The 23115-nt window shown below is 36.9% G+C and overlaps 1 protein-coding gene across 3 annotated transcripts in view; it reads right to left on the bottom strand.

Moving 5' to 3' along the window:
• Positions 1 to 23115, bottom strand: part of STAT4 (signal transducer and activator of transcription 4) — a 123993-nt gene that overhangs the window by 45920 nt on the left and 54958 nt on the right. For all 3 annotated transcript variants that reach the window (XM_011936426.1, XM_011936428.1, XM_011936427.1), the window contains exon 4: positions 391 to 489. In XM_011936426.1, coding sequence (XP_011791816.1) covers positions 391 to 489 — 99 coding nt within the window. The remainder of the gene's footprint in view (positions 1 to 390; positions 490 to 23115) is intronic.

Below are 23115 nucleotides of genomic sequence, written 5' to 3'. Positions count from 1 at the left end.
CCTTCCTTCCTTCCTTCCTTCCTTGTTTTAAAGACACAGAGTCTTGCTCTGTCACCCAGGTTGGAGTCTATGGTGTGAACATAGCTCACTGCAACCTTGAACTGCTGGGCTCAAGTGATCCTCCTATCTCAGTCCCCACAGAGCTAGGACTATAGGCATGTGCCACCATATCCAGCTAATTTTTAAATTTTTTTTTTTTTGGAGACAGGGTCTTGCTACATTGGCCAGGCTGCTCTCAAACTCTAGGCTTCAAATGATCCTCCTACCTTGGCCTCCCAAAGTGTTGGGATTACAGGTGTGAGCCATTGTACCCTGCCAAAGATAAGAATTTCTGTTTCAGAAAAATTGAGTTCAAGGTGATAACAAGATCACAAGGTCAGAAAATATTACCTGGACAGGCATGTTGGCTGCAGCCAATATTCTCCTCTCTTCCCTTAAACAGTTTGAAATAACCACAGCTACATGCATTGGATTTCCATGAAATTTTCCCTGAAAAAAAACAATGAGCAAATATAACCAACATAAAGCTTAAATATATGCATCATAAGAAAATATCACCTCTTGAAAAACAACAACAATCTCCCAATTTAATATGTGAAATTATTTGGGATTTGTTCCAATAATCTGTTCCATTAGAAAGTTACAGAAACTCATATTGTAAACATAGACCCCTAAAGAGAGCATATTTATCTCTTTGTCCTCAAAAATAACTTGCAACAATGAAAAATGGTTCTTGAGCACCTGTTGAGGAAAGATCTGAACACACACTTAGGAGGGTCAGTTTAAGTTTTGGGCAGGTTTTTTTTTTTTTTTTTGAGACGGAGTTTCACTCTTGTTGCCCAGGCTGGAGTGCAATGGCGCAATCTCGGTTCACTGTAGCCTCCACCTCCCAGGTTCAAGCTATTCTCCTGCCTCAGGCTTCCGAGTAGCTGGGACTACAGGGATGCACCACTATGCCCAGCTAATTTTGTATTTTTAGTAGAGACGGGGTTTCTCCGTGTTGGTCAGGCTGGTCTCGAACTCCCAAACTCAGGTGATCCATCTGCCTCAGCCTCCCATAGTTCGGGCAGGTTTTACATAAAAGTTACTTTCCTATAAATGATCATGAACCAGATGGTCTCAAATTTTCACTTGTTAATTACGTGTCATGGTTTGCTTAAAGCATTTGTTTCTGTCCCTATTTGGTACTGTTTGTGTCAACTAGCTGGTAACTGCATTAGTACACTAGAGTGAAACTATGTCATACATTGTTTCAGCAACTATATTTTTATGACATCTAAGCATATGCATCTTTTATTACCAAGGTTAATGATGCAGATACTGTAAACTGGCAGCCTGTGAGCCTAATTCAGTCATCAGTTACTTTGTGCAAATTAAAATACTGGAATCCCTTTGGAGAAAGTATGTACTACCCAGGGTTGCCATAGTGCCCACCAATGAGTGTCCCAAGCACTCATTTACCTTACCTGCAAGGCCTATGCAGGCGTCTGAGTTTTCTAACCTTAATGTGTAGAAGTAATCTGAACAACACCATCATTTTAGTCAATAATATTAAATTTCTTTGTTACTGGACTTTTTCCAGGGTAGGATTAACAGGAAGCACAGTAGAAAAATGCACTTATGGGAGGCCGAGACGGGCGGATCACGAGGTCAGAAGATCGAAACCATCCTGGCTAACACAGTGAAACCCCGTCTCTGCTAAAAAAAAAAAAATACAAAAAACTAGCCGGGCGAGGTGGTGAGCGCCTGTAGTCCCAGCTACTCAGGAGGCTGAGGCAGGAGAATGGCCTAAACCCGGGAGGCGGAGCTTGCAGTGAGCTGAGATCCGGCCACTGCACTCCAGCCTGGGCGACAGAGCGAGACTCCGTCTCAAAAAAAAGAAAAAAAAAGAAAAATGCACTTATTTAGTTTCCCTCAGCCCTCCTCCCTGAAGCTGGTGCTAATATTTATGAAATGACCAAAAGGTTAGCAGCAGAAAAAATAAAACAAAAATCCACAACGTGGAAAATTATCAAAAATATATTATACAGATATAAACTAGAAGATTTTTCTAGGGAAAAAATAAGGCTATTGGTTGTAAACTTTTTTTTGACTTTGACTACTGCCACAATTTTATTAAATGATGTATGTTAATTACCACTTCTATTTGTTTTATTAAATGATATATGTTAATTACCACTTCTATTTGTAAAAACAGAGTAAACACCAACTATCTGAATTCCTGCTCTTACACATTTTACAGTCTTCCAAACTCTTTTTTCTCTTTAAATCAGAAGTCTCCAAATGAAAAAAACAAAAATAAATTGACTGAAACTCAGAAGGTAAAGAAATAAAAATGATCCTATTTATGAAGTGGGGATACCATTTTTTCATTTCTGCATGTCGACAATTTCAGATTCTCTCTAGTTAGAATTTGTTCCTGATGTTAATTTTCCCATGTATTTTTTTATGTAACCTATATTCAACTCTCCAAGAAAAGCTATGTTTTCTCATTTTTCTCAATTTATTTTAATATTATTCCATTGTTAAAAATAAAGGGCTTCTCCTAGGGCTAATTTGGTGGCTCCGTTATTCATGTAAACTTGAAAACTCTTGCCATCCAAGATTAGGATCCTTCTGAGTTCTTAGAGTTCCTCTAAGAACCCAAGAATTACCATTATTTGCCTGTTTTTCTCACTATTGCAGGAATATTTCTATGCCAATCATTCAGATACTACCTTTCAACATTTCTCAGTTATGTTGTACATTTTTTTCATTTTCCTTTCTTACTTGAACTTCTTCTACCTTCCTTTTCAGAATCAGTTTCCCCTATACTTCATGAGGTTAAATTACTCACTTTTTCTTCTTTGTTAAGAGCCAGGAATCACCGCAGTTTTCATCCAGGATATCTTTTCACTTTCCTTTTGCATTTTTCCTAAGTCCCTCACTTAAATGTATGAACAAAAACATCTTATGGAAAATTGATTATTATAGATTCAGTAACAAATGAGCACTTCTATTTTCGTAAGTATCAAAGACATACTCATATTCACCTTTCAGCAGTTACTAAGTACGTGAACCTCAAAATAACAACAAAACAAACCCTTAAGTGTGTGTTAGTGGGAGGAAGGAAGAAGCATGCCAGAGAAAGAGAAACTGCTCATTTTTGGTAGTGTATCAGTTTCTCATGCAAATTTATTGCAAATACCTTCTACTCTATGGCTTATCTTTTTCCTATCTTCTAGTGTCAATGAAGAGGTTTTAAATTTTAATAAATCATTTATTAAACTTTATGCTCCTTATGATTTAATAAATATTTCTGTAAGCTGCAGGCATGGAGATTTTTCTTTGTGGTTTTGCACCATTGACTGTAATTAACTGGGAGCTTGTTAATAATGAGAGTTTTCTTTCATTTTTTTCCATATGTCTACCAAATTCCACCAACATTTACTGAACATCTTATTCTTTTACCACTGCTCTGCTGGGCCAGCTCTGTCACAAATCAAGTGTCCCTTTGTGGGTGGGCTTGTTTCTGGACTCCATTCCATCTTATGGTTCTATCTCTGCTTCATCAATAGATAATCTTTTTATGTTTTTTACTACAACTTTATAGTAAGTCTTGATGTCAAGTAGAATAGGTCTTCTTTGTATTTCTGTATACATTTTAGAATGAGCTTGTCAAGTCACACACACACACATGCACACCCTAGTTGAGAATTTGAATGACACTAAATCTTTAGGTAAGATTTAGGGAGATTTGGCATCTTTATACTTGTGTTCTAATCTAATTATGTATCTTTAATGTTTCTGTATTAAACATTACAATCTTATACATGTTTCACTAGGTTTATTTCTATTTAGTTGGTATTTTTTGATACTAGAATAAATACCTTTTTCTTCATTGGTTTTGCTGTTATATAGAAGTATAATTAATTTTTGTATATTGATTTTGAATCCAGCAACCTTGCTAAACTCTGATTCTAATACTTTTGTAACATCTCTTATTAACTCTAAAATTATATCTGTAGATTCTTTTGAATTTTCTGTATACACAAATCATATATTGTGTGGATATTGATAGAATTTTCCTCCTTTTCAATCATCTAACTTCCATCAAGATTTCATCTTTGTCCTAAGGTGACTTATTTAGAAATGTATTGGTTAATTTCTAAACATAGAGATTTTCTATTTATCTTTTTTTACAGATTTTTAGAATAATTTAATTTTAATCAGAATATATGCTCTGAATGACTTCAATCACTTTAAATTTGTTGAGACTTGTTTTATGACCCAGTATATTAACATTTTGCAAATGTTTCATGTGAGCTTGTAAAGAATATGCATTTTGCAGTTGTTGAGTACAAATGTTTCATACAGGTTTATTAAACCATGTTTGTTAATTGTTTTGTTCAAATTTCTGCATCCTTGCTGATTTTCATTGCCTGACAGATTTTTGCAGTTATTGAAAAACGTATGTTAAAATCTACTCTGTGAATTTTTCTTCTTGTGCTACTGTCATACACATTTAGACTTTTATATATGAGTGGTCAATGAAATCTTTTATTACCATGCACTGACCTTTATCTCTAGTAATGCTTTTTGCCTTGAAACAAAAAAACAAAGTATAACACAATGCTTTTTATCACTTAGAATTTTTATTTTATCTTTATTGGTAAAATTCTTGACTTATTTCAACATATATATATTTACTAATGTGTCAGTATTGTGTACATATATTAAAGGGGAAATACATGTGTAATAAATTGGCTAATGTCTTCCTAAAACTGCTTCACTTCAGAGTTCAATTTTTCTGAATCTCTTTTAAATTTAGAGTTTTTGGCACCCATATTTTTCCACAAAATAATGTCTCCTGGGCCATCAAGAATGTCAGCAATGCATATTTCTGTAGAGTGTGCATAATTATTGTCTTCATTTTATAAGTTTTGATGCTGGCACTTTCTTGATCTCTCCAAAATTTCTCGGTAGAAGGTTTCAGACAAGAACCAGGAATCATATTTTTTCTACATATGGTTAAATGGTTTGTTGACTGAAACATTAAAGAGTTGTAATAGTCTAGTCATACTATCATGATTAACAACCACATCACTAATAGATGAGATTCTTATTTAACTTTTCAGGCAAATGTCCATGGAATCATTGAGAACCAGAATATATGGTAGATTCTCAGATGTCTATTCCAGAAGACTTCTAATCAGTCTTCTGTCACCATAGTCATTATCCATCCACTATTGTGGTTCACTCTTAATAATACCTTTGAAAAAGTTCTTTAAAAAAATTTTTTTTTATTATACTTTAAGTTCTGGGATACATGCGCAGGTTTGTTGCACAGGTATACATGTGCTATAATGGTTTGCTGTACCCATCAACCTGTCATCTACATTAGGTATTTCTCCTAATGCTATCCCTTCCCTAGGCCCCCACCCCCTGACAGGCCCTGGTGTGTGATGTTCCCTTACCTGTGTCCATGTGTTCTCATTGTGCAACTCCCACTTATGAGTGAGAACATGCGGTGTTTGGTTTTCTGTTCTTGTGTTAGTTTGCTGAGAATGATGGTTTCCAGATTCATCCATGTCCCCGCAAAGGACAGGAACTCATCCTTTTTTTATGGCTGAATAGTATTCCATGGTGTATATGTGCCACATTTTCTTTATTGAGTCTATCATTGATAGGCATTTGGGTTGGTTCCAAGCCTTTGCTACTGTGAACAGTGCTGCAATAAACATGTGTGCATGTGTCTGTAGAGTAAAATAATTTATAATCCTTTGGGTATAAACCCAGTAATGGGATTGCTGGGTCAAGTGGTATTTCTGGTTCCACATCCTTGAGGAATTGCCATACTGTCTTCCACAATGGTTGAACTAATTTACACTCCCACCAACAGTGTAAAAGCGTTCCTATCTCTTCACATCCTCTCCAGCATCTGTTGTTTCCTGACTTTTTAATGATCGCCATTCTAACTGGCATGAGATGGTATCTTATTGTGGTTTTGATTTGCATCTCTCTAATGACCAGTGATGATGAGCATTTTTTCATATGTTTGTTGGTTGCATAAATATCTTCTTTTGAGAAGTGTCTGTTCATATACTTTGCCCACATAAAGTTCTTATTCTTAGACATTGTTTTACAGTCACACAAATTAAATATGGTGGCGACTTCAGCAATCAGCAGTTAAGACATAAGATCAGAGCAATATGCTGCTTTTGATACCCCAAATTCATAATCTTGGACTCCTTAAAGTTCCATTCGTATAGGCAGTATGATTTTAAGTCTTGCCAAGGAAAACCACTCCCTCATCCCTAGCATTACCTCTTTAATTAAACACATATTATCATTTTTCCTCCCTTGCATCATGCTGGAAGTTAAGTGTACTCTGTTCAATCAGCAGGATGTTTCTGATAAATTGATGTTGTACATCTTAATGATAATACTATGCAATGCATGAATCATTCGTTCCAGGGTCTTATTGTGCTGATATTTCTTTCATCTATTATGAGGAATTTGGCAATTTCTCTTGCCACTGTTGCTTTGTGTATGACAGGCAATCTATTTTTGCATGAATTTCAGTAACAAAATATAATATAACTTTATTTACTTGTGAGCATCTTCCTTTCTTACATCCTATAAAGCATTTTATTGTTGCTTTCCAAGAAAACTGGAAATTTAGGGTCATCCATCTAATGACAAATGGTTGCTTCACAAATACCAAATTTGTACCCTGCTGATTTGTTCCCATCCCTTTCTGCATACATAATAACTATTTGTTTCAATCCTAAATTATAGTGTTATATTTTGATGACATTTTAAACAGCAATTAAGATCAACATATGTTGCACCAACAGTGCACACAATTCAATTGAAGTGACAACAACATGATAGCTTTGACCCAGTTTCACATCACAGGCAATGACAACGATGCTGTGATTGCCACATGGCAACAGCAATTAAGAGGTGTTATTGATTATACTATGCATTCTATTTCAGAGATTTTAAAGATGTTAAAACGTGGAGATGTTAAAATCTGGAGAAAAGTGCCACAGAATCCATGAACATGCTATTTATTCTTTTTGCTACTTTATGCTAAATTTCTTGGCTTTCCTTCAAATTCCCCTTCCACTGCCTTTCTACCTAATTTCCAAATTCGACTTGTCATTAAAGAGTAACTAGTTTATCTGCTCTTTTTCTTCCAAATGGTCCAAGAAGTTCCAGAGTCAGAAGTGATGGATGTGAGAAGGCCTGTTCAAAATAATCTTCTTTATACAGGCGACACGGAGCCTGAAACTTCACAATTAGGAATTCACCCCTGAGTTCTTTTCCCAATGGTCCTCTTAAAAATGTAAACACATTTGGAGAGTTAATACCACATTTAACAAATTTCCTCTGTATTGTGAAGGATTTATCAGATGATGTGCTCTGATTGCAGTGACCTGGCAACGGCAGGGTGAGAATGATAGGTCCCAGGTCAAATAAAGGGAGAATTTTCTAGAGCGCCTGAAACAGGAGACAATAGTGACCAAAGGGGATATAGAATTCTGAGGAAGGACACAACCAACAACTGTCCTAGCTTGGGTTTCTTCAGAAACTGACCTTAAGACAAGGATTCCAGTGCAAGTCACTTAAGTGGGAGCCGGTCCCACAAAACAGTTATGGGAGTAGTCAAGTGAGATGAGGAAGAGAAGGGAGCCAGTAAGGGTGTGCTATTAGTCATCTGCTAAGATGGGCTGAGAATCCTTGAAGTTAGTATGGAATATGTAACAGAATCATCTACTCAAGGACTTTGGGAACTGGAGTATTTTCACATCAGCTCTTGTCATCTCTCATTAGCGATGAAAAAAGATGGGATACTGGCAGTTGGATTTCTACTTGACTAAACTAAAATGATAAGGCCAAGAAGATGTGAACAGGACAGTCCCACCTCTGCTGTACTAGCTCTTCTCCTAACCCCAATTGAAGAACTTTTTGACTTCTTATTTTATTAAAACTACCTACAACCATACTTCTCTCAAATGTAGATATTTATTCTTTGGGGTGTCTCTGGGATATGAAGCATTTGTCTCCATTTACAGAGTAAAATGTTTTCATTTACATTTTTGAATTGGAAATGTGCAACCTACTGTGTACTTCTGGTTGCCAACTAGCCCTCTGTCCCTTTGCCTCACAAATACTGCTGTTGAATCATTTTTATCCTTTTTCCTCACCAATGTTAAACTCACTGGCCTGTGTGGGTATCAAACTGACTTACTCATAAATTAAGTAAATAAGCCCAAGTGCCTTTCAAGTTCACATGATTTTAGTAATCTTTGATGAAAAAAAACAGTTTTAAAATTATTGCTAAAATAAAATAGCAATGTTTTCAGAATTTAGACATTTGGTCTAAATTAGTCTCTGATAGGTGTTTTAAGACATAGAACTTTGTGGCTGGGTGTGGCGGCTCACGCCTGTAATCCCAGCACTTTGGGAGTCCGAGGCAGGCAGATCATGAGGTCAGGAGTTCGAGACCAGCCTGACCAACAAGGTGAAACCCTGTATCTACTAAAAATATAAAAATTAGCTGGGCATGGTGGTGCGTGACTGTAATCCCAGCTACTTAGGAGGCTAAGGCAAGAGAATCACTTGAACCCAGGAGGCAGAGGTTGCAGTGAGCCAAGATCATGCCATTGCACTCCAGCCTGGGTGATGGAGCAAGATTCCATCTAAAAAAAAAAAAAAAAAAAAAAACCAGAACTTTGTTTCGACACTTGCTTAACCTGTCTATAAACTTATATTCTTAGATTTGAGCCATTAGGAAACAATGAAGCCTAGTTCTAGGCATGGTTCTTTGCTCTGGGCTCTGTACCTAGTACATAATTAAAATTGCTTACCTTCTATTTTTCACTAAAAATTAGTTATTAAGAATTAACATTACAATTAATACATATAATTAAAACTACTAAATACAAAGTACATAAAAAGATAAAATGTATTTTTCATAAAGTTACAAGAAGGATGGGAAGGTAGTTTTTATTAAAGGAAAATTAATTTTGTCTAGTTAAAAAGTGTTTAAGGATTGCTTTAAGTAAAAAAAGGAGAAAACTGGGCCGGGCACAGTGGCTTATGCCTGTAATCCCAGCACTTTGGGAAGCCAAGGTGGGTGGATCACGAAGTCAGCAGATCACAACCATCCTGGCTAACATGGTGAAACCCCATCTCTACTGAAAAAATAGAAAAAAATTAGCCAGTCGTGGTGGCAGGCACCTGTAGTCCCAGCTACTTGGGAGGATGAGGCAGGAGAATGGCGTGACCCCAGGATGCAGTGGAGCTTGCAGTGAGCCCAGATCGCACCACAGCACTCCAGCCTGGGCGACAGAGCAAGACTCCACCTCCAAAAAAAAATTTTTTAAATTTTAAAAAAGACAAGAAAAAAGGAGAAAACTGAAGGTTTAAACAAGTTGTGAAAGGTTTGAGAAAAATTAATCTTATAAAAAAATTCTATATGTGAGCAAGTTAGTTAAAATTTAAATGGACTTTTTAAGTTTTTAAATAAATTAAACATTAAAATAAAAAGCATATTGATGTAGGGCCAGAATCTAGGCCTTTGTGTTAGAATCACAGGGTTTTCTTGGAGCATTGATCTACTCTTTATGAAAATCTTACCTTACGGTTCAACTGATTAAGGTTTATTTATTCATAAGGTTATATTAAAAATAGCTTTAGCCTTAATAATATACGATATAAAGGTAAAAAAGTAGTTTTTCTCTACTGTTTTCAAACAAGATTTTTGTGTAATATTAGAAAATAGTAAAATATTTTTATCTTTTGAGTAAACTAAAAAAAAAATGGGAGAGAGAAAGATTTTGCTGGCCTCATGCTATCTTTATTAGATTTTATTGTTTGGGAAAGTGAGTCTCCTTTCTGCCAAAGAGTAAAGCTTTCTGCTCTTTTGAAATATTTGAATTATCATTTTGGCTAAATAAATGACTTATTTTATAGTGACCTGTGATCCTATTTGTGATATGAAGTTTTAAAACCTTTCATATTTGACAATTCAAAATCAAATTCTAAATTCAGTCTTTTGTCCTAAAACTAACTTTTCAGAAGTCCAAGACAGACATATTGAGCTTACTTGATATGTTAAAGTCATGTAAGAAACACTCCCAAATATAAAATAGTGTTTAACTTTCTTTGGGTTATATTTACATTAGTATGTTATTAGTATGTGTTCCAAATTGTATGAGATTCTTATGATTATGATATGCCTATGTTATAATTATTATGTTAAATTGTTAAAGTCACAGAAATAACCAAATTTCCTTGGCAATTGTGTCTTTAACTGTGGATGTTCTAAGACTTTTGTCATCCGCAAACAATTGTTTTACATTGATCCTTTCAAAATTGGTTCAAAGTCAGCTCAGGATTCTGACAGGTGCTGTTGAATGCGGGTTTCTGATAACTTTGTAGACTGTGCCATTGGAATAGAGAGAAAACTTCCAGGACTCTCCAGGAGAACTAATGTGTTCATGAGAATTGCTGACCCAATATCAAGCAGAAGAGAAATTAATTGCACAGACTGAACTAATAGAAGATTTACATAATTTTATTACCTTTTTTGTTTAAAACATTACTGATTATTTTTTGTTTTTCAAATTCAAGAAAACCTTTTTTCCATTTGAACTATTTACAGCTTTTAACAACTGAGTAAAGTATATTCTTGTAAGCAAAATTTGAAACATATTTCTTTTCCCAGAATTTGGAAACTATTTGTGAGTATTCTTAATTTATGGCAATACTTACTTTCATAAATTCAATAATAATCTCTTTTCTTCTGTAAAAGCACACACTGAAGACACTGGTTATTTTACCAAGTCTTTGATTGCAATGATATTTTCAGATATGAACAGATGGCTTTGAGGAATTGGGATTGATGTACAGAGCCCACAAAAGCCCTTTGGAAAAACTGGTCTTGTATCTTGTCCTTCACAGGGTTCTTGACCTGTGGTAAGTAAAGATTGTCACTTTCTGACAGGCCCACGAGCCCCATAGGACTTCAAGAAGAGAAGAATTCACCCAATTCATATGACTTTCTGCAGGCATAGATAAATCCTTGGCTGGGCTTGAGGCTTTTAAAAGGTCTAATTTGAGAGTCCTCATTTTTAAATAAAAGTTCCACCACAGCCAATTTTAAAAAGAGCCTGTATAGCAAATAATTATTCCCAATGCATTTTTTTTTTTTTTTTTGAGACGGAGTCTTGTTCTGTCGCCCAGGCTGGAGTGCACTGGCCAGCTCACTGCAAGCTCCGCCTCCCAGGTTTACGCCATTCTCCTGCCTCAGCCTCCCGAGTAGCTAGGACTACAGGCGCCCGCCACCTCACCTGGCTAGTTTTTTGTATTTTTTAGTAGAGACGGGGTTTCACCCTGTTAGCCAGGATGGTCTCGATTTCCTGACCTCGTGATCCGCCCGTTTCGGCCTCCCAAAGTGCTGGGATTACAGGCTTGAGCCACCGCGCCCGGCCTCTCAATGCATTTTATGCAAATAATCAGATCAAGTATAATTAAACTAAAACTTACTGTGCAAATAAATTACTCCTGCTATGATGTTGTCTTTAGTAAAATTAGGGGATTGGAAAGAGAAAAATTATGTTTCAAAAGAAACTATAGCATACCTGTTGTCAGATTCTAGCCTTGTCTATTCTTTTTCAGTTTTTATTATTTGCTACGATTTAGATTTAATTCTGAATCTTTCTCCTGGCTATATGTCTCTAATATTTTCAATTTTTTTCTCCCATGTTTCTGACTTGAAATTGCTAGAAATTAAAACTGCTTTTCTTAAAAGCTTTTCAAACTGAAGCTAGGCAATTTAAACCTCAGGAGAAAATAACAGCAACTGTTATTTTAACAACCTTTGTATCTGCCTGCTCATGCTCGGACTTCTCAGAAAGTTCATTTGGACACCTGGTTTGAACTACAATCCAGAAAAATCTGGATTGCAGTGGCAATCTGAAAATGCCTCAGAGACTCTAGAAAACTAGTATATAGACTGATTGCTCCTGACATTAACCTTTGTTTTTCTTATGTTTCTATAGAAATGCCTCTTATTAGGGATCCGATTGTCTACATCATATGTAGAAGCCTAACCCATCTGCAATGCCACCTCCTGGAATGTGACACAAATGTTTAACTGAATCGATCTATTCTCAGGACTAATATACTGATTAGAGAAGATATGGGACAATATATTTAAATTTGCTCTTTTCTATTTATCCCAATTTGTCTTTCACTCCATTGTCTATCTCCATTTAACAACCTCTTAAACCTAAATCTCTCCAAAGCTATCAGCTTGCCTTTTAATGCGTGAAACCTGTTTTAAGTTTCAAAGTGGGGACTGAAGGAAATTAAAATATTTCACTTCCAAATATATTTCTTTGATGTATTTTAAAATAGTTGCAGCTTAGCCAGCAAACAGAAGTGGCATTGCAAAACTGTCTTTTGTGGGAAAAATTTGCATCTGTAGAGAATCTCCATTAATGCAACCATGCTCCCTCCCCTTTCCATCCCATCACCTCATCCAGGACAGAGTAAGAGTCTGAGGCCTTTAAAAATCTGAAATGAAACATTTACCATCTACTCTGAGGGAGGCTTCATTTACACAACAAGGCCACCTTTGCTAGCCAAGTTTCTTCCTTTCTCAGCCAGTCTTGCCACTAAACCTGATGTACCTAATTGTGGCCATGTTCTGAGTCTGTATTCTTTCCTGTGGCCTCAGGATGGTGCTTATACATTTCTACAACTCCTTGGGAATTGGGTCTTCATTCTTAGAGTCCCTTTTATACATGCTAAATAAATTTGTATGCCTTTTTGTCTATTTAAAAAATAACAACAACATCACTGGCCAGTTTCTATAACACAGCACAGTCTCCATTCAGCTTCTTATTTCCTTCTCTTTATTCTGCATATGTAATTTTTCTTAATGGCTTCTACCTAATCTCTTCTCACCAGAATCAAAAGGCTATGTCTACAGTGAAAAAAACAAACCCACTAAATTGAAGAGCCGAACTAGTTGTCTTAAAACTGATTAAAATAGAATGGCTAGTCTAATAGGTTTTAAAAAGCGATTGACTTGCATGATAAAAACTCTGAGTATACTAGGAATAGTGAAAATTTCTCAACTGGATGAAAAAAAATCTACAGGTAATATATTTAATGGTGAGAAACCACGTGCTTTTCTGCTAAGACCAAGAACAAGGCAAGGTAAGTGAACTCACCACTCCTATTCAACATCATATTGCAAGTAGTAGCTTAATACAATAAGCTAAGAAAAGTAAATAAATGGTATACAAATAGGGAAGGATGTAATAAAATGTTCTTTGTTCACAGGTTAATTGTCCACGTGTGTCCACAGACACAGTGATTGTCGATATAAAAAAAATCCCAAAGAGAACAACAACACAAAAGCCTCCTGGAACTAATAAGCCACTAGAGTAAGGTTATAGACTGTATCATTAATACACAAAAGTCAATTGTTTTCCTATTGAATGGGAACAAATCATTAGAATGTGAAATTGAAAGCACAATGCTACTTATATTAGCACAAAAAATGAAATACTTAGGTATAAATCTAACAAATCTGTATAAGATATGTAAGGACAATTATAAGACTAATGAAAGAAATCAAAGAAGAACTAAATAAATGAAAAGATATTTCATATTCACTTTAGACAGAAATGGCAGAATAAAGACTGTATTGTCAAGATGTCAGTTATTCTCCACTTATCTATAGATTCAATGAAATTATCTACAGATTCCAATCAAAATCCTAGCAAGTTATTTTGTGGATAATGACAAACTAATTTTAAAGTTTATGTGGAGAGGCTAAAGAGCCAGAGAGCAATGATACTGAAAGAGAAAACGAAAGCTGAAGTGACTCTACTCAACTTTAGGACTTAGTATAAACCTATAGTAAACAAGACAGTGTGGTGCGGGTAAAAGAATGGACAGATACATCAATAGAACAGAATAGACAGTTCTGAAATGGATCCACATAAATGTACTTAACTGACTTTTGACAAAGGGACAAATGCAACACAACAGAGCAAAGGTAGTCTTTTCAAAAAGTGGTGCTGGAATAGCTGGATATTCAGCTGGATATGCAAAAAGTGAATCTAGACACTGACCTTTCACCTTCCACAAAAATAAGTGAAATTAACTCAAAGTGAACCACAGATTTAAATGTAAAGTGCAAAACTATAAAAGTCTTAGAAGATAACATAGAAAAGAATCTAGATGACCTTGGATTTAGTGATGACTTTTTTTTTTTTTTTTTTTTTTTTTGAGACGGAGTCTCGCTCTGTCGCCCAGGCTGGAGTGCAGTGGTGCAATCTCGGCTCACTGCAAGCTCCGCTTCCCGGGTTTACGCCATTCTCCTGCCTCAGCCTCTCGAGTAGCTGGGACCACAGGCGCCCGCCATCTCGCCCGGCTAGTTTTTTGTATTTTTTAGTAGAGACGGGGTTTCACCGTGTTAGCCAGGATGGTCTCGATCTCCTGACCTCGTGATCCACCCGTCTCGGCCTCCCAAAGTGCTGGGATTACAGGCTTGAGCCACCGCGCCCGGCCAGTGATGACTTTTTAGACACAACACTGAAGGTAAAATTCATGAAACAACAGACTGATTAGCTGAAAAATTTCTGCTATGTGAAAGACACTGTTAAGAAACGAAAATGAAAGTCAGAGGCTAGGAGAGAATATTTGCAAAAAACATATCCAATAATGAATTATTATCCAAAATATCTTTAGAAATCAAGAAAAAAACCCAATTTAAAAATGGGCCAAATACCATAATAGACATCTCATCAAAGAAGATATATAGATGAAAAATAGGCATATGAAAAGATGTTCCACATTGTTTGTGGTCAGGGAAATACATACTAAAATAGCAAGGAGATATTGCAATGCATCTATCAGAACAATCAAACTTCAGAACACTGACCACACCAAATGTTGATGAGGATATGGAGCAACAGGAACTTTCATTTGTTGCTCGTGGGAATGAAAAATAATACAGCCATTTTCAAAAACAGTTTGGCAGTTTGTTATAAAACTAAACATACTCTTGTAATATGATCCAGCAGTTACACCCCTGGGTATTTATCTAAAGGAGTTGAAAACTCATTTCCACATGAAAATCTGCACATGGGTGTTTATAGCAGCTTCATTTACAGTTGCTGAAATTTGAAGCAACCAAGATATCCTCAAATAGGTGAATAGATACACTGCGGTGCGTCTAGATGATAGAATATTATTCAGCACCAACAGGAAATGAGCTATCAAGTCAGGAAAAGATACGGATGAAATTTAGATGCATATTACCAAGTAAAAGCAGCCAATGTGAAAAGGCTACATATTGTATGGTTCCAACTAGATGATATTATGGAAAAGTCAAACTATGGAGACAGTAAAAAAGTCAGTGGTTGCCAGGAATTAGAAGAAAGAGGGAGTGGAGGATGAATAGGTGGAGAACAGGGGATTTCTACATCTATGAAACTATTCTGTATAATACTATGATGCTGGATACATGATATTACACATTTGATAAAACACATAGAACATAGAGTAAGCCCTAATGTAAATTATGGGACTTTAGTTAATAATAATATAATATTGTAATAATATAAAATTGTAACAAGTACATCACACTAATGTATAATATAGGAGAAACTGTATGGTGAGGGGTGTGAGAAGGAGACTAAGGGAGTATATGGGAAAGTATTCTCTGTACTTTTTGGTCAATTTTTCTGTAAACCTAAGATTGCTCTAAAAAACAAATCCTTTTTTATTTTCTGAAATTGCCTTACTAAAAAGTTTCACTTCTCATATGCCCTCTTTATGCTATTCCTCTCAACAGAAATGAATGAATTCAAATGAAGTTGTTTGCCTCCTCACTCAAAGTTAGCTTTAAATTCTCTCATCACCGCAAAGATTTTCTTGATAAAAGAAAGGTACGGCATAGACTGTTGATGGATCTAAATTAACAATGCCCTATTATTATTTATAATAATAATAATAATACATCTATCTTAAACTAGATAAAAATTAGTTGCAGGTATATATAGCTTGTCTTACCTTATTTATTTATTTTTAAACTACTACTTTGTTTGTTTGTTTGTTTGAAATGGAGTCTCATTTCTGTCCCCCAGGCTGGAGTGCAGTGGCACGATCTCCACTCACTGCAAGCTCTGCCTCCTGGGTTCACGCCATTCTCCTGCCTCAGCCTCCTGAGTAGCTGGGACTATAGGCGCCCGCCACCATGCCCAGCTAATTTTTTTATTTTTAGTAGAGATAGGGTTTCACCGTGTTAGCCAGGATGGTCTCAATCTCCTGACCTTGTGATCCACCCACCTCGGCCTCCCAAAGTGTTGGGATTACAGGCATGAGCCACCGTACCTGGCCTCATATTTAAATCTATATCTGATTTCCTAGCTAGACTCTGCATCTTTCAAAAGCAGGAATTGGTCTGCTTTAAGACCAATCTTGAAATAGCTGTCACCTCGTAAGTACCTCACAAATGCTAGTTGAATGATCAAATGAGAGGGTGAATAAACTATAATAATCCCCTCCTAATTGAAAGAAAAATATTAAAAGCATAGTATTCAATCTCTGTGTTGGTAAAGATCTGTCTCTAAATCTTTTTGTAGTTTTTATCAGTTATTTTATCCCTAGTTAGCAATAAAGACATGAAACTAGAGTCTTGAGATTAGTTGGAAGCGGACAGCAGGGTATGAAATACCCCTGGAGATGGCAATTTTGCTTCTTGAAGGCTGGATGGGATCTTCCCCCTAGTTGACCAGTATCATTGGTAGTGAGGCTGCCTTAAGGAAAATTGAATCATGAGGGTTGGCCCTTCGTGGGTGTGATGTTTGCATCACTTGCTCACTGCATGGTCAGACAGATCCTGTATGGTAAAGGGAGCTTGTCTTTCACTTATATCCTGTAGGATCATTTAGTCACCCTTTCCCCTTTACTCTGTGACAACAACAGATATCTCATCATCATTAGAAAGTGTTTAGACAAGATTGTAAGTACAAGAAAATGAAATAGTAAATGTAAGTATTGGTAAAGGGGGTATGCACATATCTCTCTTGCTGATGATAAAATTGTATTTATGGAAAAAAAGAGACTCATAAAAATCCTAGAATGAATATACAAGATGACATGATTTTCTCTACATTGGCAATAACCATCTAGAGCTAGAAATAGAAAATAAGAAATATAAAATAGATTCAAAATAAGAAAAATAACTTTAAAAACATAGGAATGAATTTAACAAAGGAGATACAGGTCTTACATGAATTAAATTAAACTAGGGTCACACTGAAAACTTTAAAATCTGAGAAGACACACATTAAAAACATAAATTCTAAATGTGAGAGACTTGTTATTATAAAAACATTAATTGTCTCAAAATGAATATGTGTATTTAATGCAATTAAAGTTAGAGTCCTAACTTTTGGAGGGTCTGGGGTTGAAGGAAAGAGTCATTGAAGTGATCTTAAAGTTCATATGTGAGAGAAAATGTCTGACGACAGCTATGACAATCACAAAGGCTAATTTCTTACTGCTTGAAACCTGTCAGGGAATTTTCTAACTGCTCTGTTTAGTTTCATTTAATGAACTCTCACAACTGTCTATGATAAATGCTGTCATCCTGAGTATACAGCTAGGTAAACTGAGATAAAGAACTGTTAAGTAACTTTAAGCCTGTATTCACTTTGACTCCAGAATGGACTTACTTCTAACCAATTAGCCACCAAGTTCATTGTCTCCAAGCTGGAGGGAGGGGAACTTGTCTTATAATATACTGAAATATACTATAAAGTCATTGTATCCAGTAATAATGACATATAACTAGATTAGCAGAGCATAATAGAGAGTTGTGGAATAAAATAATAAATAAAATTAATATATAAGAAGGTGGTTTTTCAGTTCAGCGAGAAAGGGCTTATTTTTTTAAAAATCTTGCTCGTATAATTGTCAATCCAGAAGAAAAAGTTGGATCCTTATATAAAGAATTCCATATAGAAGGCCAGGTGCTGTGGCTCATGCCTGTAATCCCAGCACGTTGGGAAGCCTAGGTGGGCAGATTACGAGGTCAGGAGTTAGAGACCAGCCTGATCAACATGGTGAAACCCTGTCTCTACTAAAAATACAAAAATTAGCCAGGCATGGTGGCATGTGCCTGTAGTCCCAGATACTCAGGAGGCCAATGCAGGAAAATCACTTGAATCCAGGAGGCAGAGGTTGCAGTGAGCTGAGATCATGTCACTGCACTACAGCCTGGGTGACAGAGCAAGACTCTGTCTCAAAAAAAATGAAATTTTATTATTCATGTCTCTGCTTTCCAAATTTTATATAACAGAAATCCCTTCATTTTAATGGTAGGAAATGGTACATGGTGTGAATATGCTACAGTTAAAAAAAAAAAAGAATTCCATGTTTTTTTAAAGTTTTTAAATTTTAAAAAATCTTACAGGTTCCAAGATGGCTGAATACGAACAGCTCCAGTCTGCAGCTCCCCGCATGATTGACACAGAAGACAGTAATTTCTGCATGTCCAACTGAGGTACCTGGTTCATCTCACTGGGACTGGTTGGACAGTGGGTGCAGCCCATGGAGGGTGAGACAAAGTAGGGCGGGTCATTGCCTCACCCAGGAAGTGCAAGGGGTCGGGGGATTTCACTTTCTTAGCCAAGGAAAGCCATGACAGACTGTACCTGGAAAATCGGGACACTCCCACCCAAATACTGCACTTTTCCAACAGTCTTAGCAACTGGCACACCAGGAGATTATATCCTGCACCTGGCTTGGTGGGTCCCATACCCACAGAGCCTCACTCACTGCTAGCACAGCAGTCTGAGATCGACCGGTAAGGCAGCAGCCTGGCAGGGGGAGGAGCATCCGCCACTGCTGAGGCTTGAGTAGGTAAACAAAGTGGCCGGGGAAGCTTGAACTGGGCACAGCCCACTGTAGCTCTGCAAGACTTGCTGCCTCTGTAGACCCCACCTCTGGGGGCAGGGCATAGTTGAACAAAAGGCAGCAGAAACTTCTGCAGACTTGAATGACCCTGTTTGACAGCTCTGAAGAGAGCAGTGGTTCTCCCAGCACAGTGTTTGAGCTCTGAGAATGGACAGACTGCCTCCTCAAGTGGGTCCCTAACCCCCATGTAGCCTAACCAGGAGACACCCTAATACAGGTGGGTGCCCTTCTGGGATGAAGTTTCCAGAGGAAGGATCAGGCAGCAATATTTGCTGTTCTGCAGCTTTTCCACTGGTGATACCCACACAAACAGGGTCTGGAGTGGACCTCCAAGAAACTCCAGCAGATCTGCAGCTGAGGGACCTGAGTGTGAGATGGAAAACTAACAAACAGAAAGGAATAGCATCAACATCAACAAAAAGGACATCCACACAAAAACTCCATCTGTAGGTCACCAACATCAAAGACCAAAAGTAGATAAAACCACAAAGCTGCGTAGAAACAAGAGCACAAAAGCTGAGAATTCTAAAACCCAGAGTGCCTCTTCTCCTCCAAAGGATCACAGCTCCTTGCCAGCAACAGAACAAACCTGGATGGAGAATGACTTTGATGAGATGACAGAAGTAGGCTTCAGAAGGTCAGTAACAACAAACTTCTTCAAGCTAAAGGAGGATGTTCGAACCCATTGCAAGAAAGCTAAAAACCTTGAAAGAAGATTAGACGAATGGCTAACTGGAATAAACAGTGTAGAGAAGACCTTAAATGACCTGATGGAGCTGAAAACCATGGCACGAGAACTACGTGATGCAAGCACAAGCTTCAATAGCTGATTCGATCAAGTGGAAGAAAGAGTATCAATGATTGAAGATCAAATTAATGAAATAAAGCGAGAAGTTTAGAGAAAAAAGAGTAAAAAGAAATGAACAAAGCCTCCAAGAAATATGGGACCCTGTGAAAAGACCAAATCAATGTTTCATTGGTGTGCCTGAAAGTGACGAAGAGAATGAAACCAAGTTGGGAAACACTCTTCAGGATATTACCCAGGAGAACTTCCTCAACCTAGCAAGGCAGGCCAACATTCCAATTCAGGAAATACAGAGAACACCACAAAGATACTCCTCAACAAGAGCAACCCCAAGACACATACTTGTCAGATTTAGTATGGTTGAAATGGAGGAAAAAATGTTAAGGGCAGCCAGAGAGAAAGGTCGGGTTACACACAAAGGGAAGCCCATCAGACTAACAGTGGATGTCTTGGCAGAAACTCTACAAGTTAGAAGAGAGTGGAGGCCAATATTCAACATTCTGAAAGAAAAGAAAAGAATTTTCAACCCAGAATTTCATATTCAGCCAAACTAAGCTTCATAAGTGAAGGAGAAATAAAATCGTTTACAGAAAAGCAAATGCTGAGATATTTTGTCACTACCAGACCTGCCTTACAAGAGCTCCTGAAGGAAGTACTAAACATGGAAAGGAACAACTGGTACCAGCCAAAGCAAAAACATGCCAAATTGGAAAGACCATTGATGCTAGGAAGAAACTGCATCAACTAACAGGCAAAGTAACCAGCAAGCATCATAATAACAGGATCAAATTCACACGTTACAATATTAACCTTAAATGTAAATGGGCTAAATGCCCCAATTAAAAGACACAGACTAGCAAATTGGATAGAGTCAAGACCCATCAGTGTGCTGTATTCAGGAGACCCATCTCATGTGCAGAGACACATATAGGTTCAAAATAAAGGGATGGAGGAAGATCTGCCAAGCAAATGGAAAGAAAAAAAAGCAGGGGTTGCAATCCTAGTCTCTGCTAAAACAGACTTTAAATCAACAAATATCAAAAGAGACAAAGAAGGGCATTACCTAATGGTAAAGGGATCAATTCAACAAGAAAAGCTAACTATCCTGAATATATATGCACCCAATACAGGAGTGCCCACATTCATAAAGCAAGTCCTTAGAGACCTACAAAGAGACTTAGACTCCCACATAATAGTAATGGGAGACTTTAACACCCAACTGTCAATATTAGACAGATCAACTAGACAGAAGGTTAACAAGGATATCCAGGAACTGAACTCAGCTCTGCAACAAGCAGACCTAATAGACATGTACAGAACTCTCCACCCCAAATCAACAGAATATACGTTCTTCTCAGCACCACATTGCACTTATTCCAAAATTGACTACATAGTTGGAAGTAAAACACTGCTCAGCAAATGTAAAAGAACAGAAATCACAACAAACTATCTCTTTGACCACAGTGCAATCAAATTAAAACTCAGGACTAAGAAACTCACTCAAAACCACACAACTGCATGGAAACTGAACAACCTGCTCCTGAATGGATACTGGGTAAATAATGAAATGAAGGCAGAAATAAAGATGTTCTTTGAAACCAGTGAGAACAAAGACACAACCTTCCAGAATCTCTGGGACACATTTAAAGCAGTGTGTACAGGGAAATTTATAGCACTAAATACCCACAAGAGAAAGCAGGAAAGATCTAAAATCAACACCCTAACATCGCAATTAAAAGAACTAGAGAAACTAGAGCATACAAATTAAAAAGCTAGCAGAAGGCAAGAAATAACTAAGATCAGAGCAGAACTGAAGGAGATAGAGACAAAAAAACTACTTCAAAAAATAAATGAATCCAGGAGCTGATTTTTTGAAAAGATCAACAAAATGGATAGACTGCTAGCAAGACGAATATAGAAGAAAAGAGAGAAAAATCAAACAGAAGCAATAAAAAATGATAAAGGGGATATCACCACAAATCCCACAGAAATACAAACTGCCGTCAGAGAATACTATAAATGCCTCTACACAAATGAACTAGAAAATCTAGAAGAAATGGATAAATTCCTGGACACATACACTCTCCCAAGACTAAACCAGGAAGAAGTTGAATCCTTGAATAGACCAATAACAGACTCTGAAATCAAGGAGATAATTAATAGCCTACCAACCAAAAAATGCCCAGGACCAGACAGATTCACAGCCAAATTCTACCAGAGGTACAAAGAGGAGCTGGTACCATTCCTTCTGAAACTATTCCAATCAATAGAAAAAGAGGGAATCCTCCCTAACTCATTTTATGAGGCCAACATCATCCTGATACCAAAGCCTCGCAGAGACACAACAAAAAAAGAATTTTAGACCAATATTTCTGATGAATATTGATGTGAAAATCCTCAATAAACTACTGGCAAACCAAATCCAGCAGCACATCAAAAAGCTTATCCACCACGATTGAGTCAGCTTCATCCCTAGGATGCAAGGCTGGTTCAACATATGCAAATCAATAAACATAATCCATCATATAAACAGAACCAAAGACAAAAACCACATGATTATCTCAAAAGATGCAGAAAAGATCTTCAACAAAATTCAACAGCCCTTCATGCAAAAAGCTCTCAGTAAACTAGGTATTGATGGAATGTATCTCAAAATAATAAGAGTTATTTATTACAAACCCACAGCCAATATCATATTGAATGGACAAAAACTGGAAGCATTCCCTTTGAAAACCAGCACAAGACAAGGATGCCCTCTCTCAGCACTCCTATTCAACATAGTGTTGGAAGTTCTGGCCAGGGCAATCAGGCAAGAGAAAGAAATAAAGCGGATTCAATTAGGAAAAGAGGAAGTCAAATTGTCCCTGTTTGCAGATAACATGATTGTATATTTGGAAAACCCCATTATGTCAGCCCAAAATCTCCTTAAGCTGATAAGCAACTTCAGCAACATCTCAGGATACAAAATCAATGTGCAAAAATCACAAGCATTCCTATACATCAATAACAGACAAACAGAGAGCCAAATCACAAGTGAACTCCCATTCACAATTGCTACAAAGAGAAGAAAATACCTAGGAATCCAACTTACAACGGATGTGAAGGACCTCTTCAAGGGAAAATACAAACCATTGCTCAACAAAATAAAAGAGAACACAAACAAATGAAAGAACATTCCATGTTCATGGATAGGAAGAACCAATGTTGTGAAAATGGCCATACTGCCCAAGGTAATTTATAGATTCAATGCCATCCCCATCAAGCTACCAATTACTTTCTTCACAGAATTGGAAAAAACTACTTTAAAGTTC

Source organism: Colobus angolensis, unplaced genomic scaffold (assembly GCF_000951035.1).
Source record: "Colobus angolensis palliatus isolate OR3802 unplaced genomic scaffold, Cang.pa_1.0 Scaffold153, whole genome shotgun sequence".
NCBI classification, from domain to species: Eukaryota; Metazoa; Chordata; class Mammalia; order Primates; family Cercopithecidae; genus Colobus; species Colobus angolensis.
The sequence above is the reverse complement of the archived record's forward strand: the minus strand, read 5'-3'. Positions and strand labels throughout refer to the sequence as shown.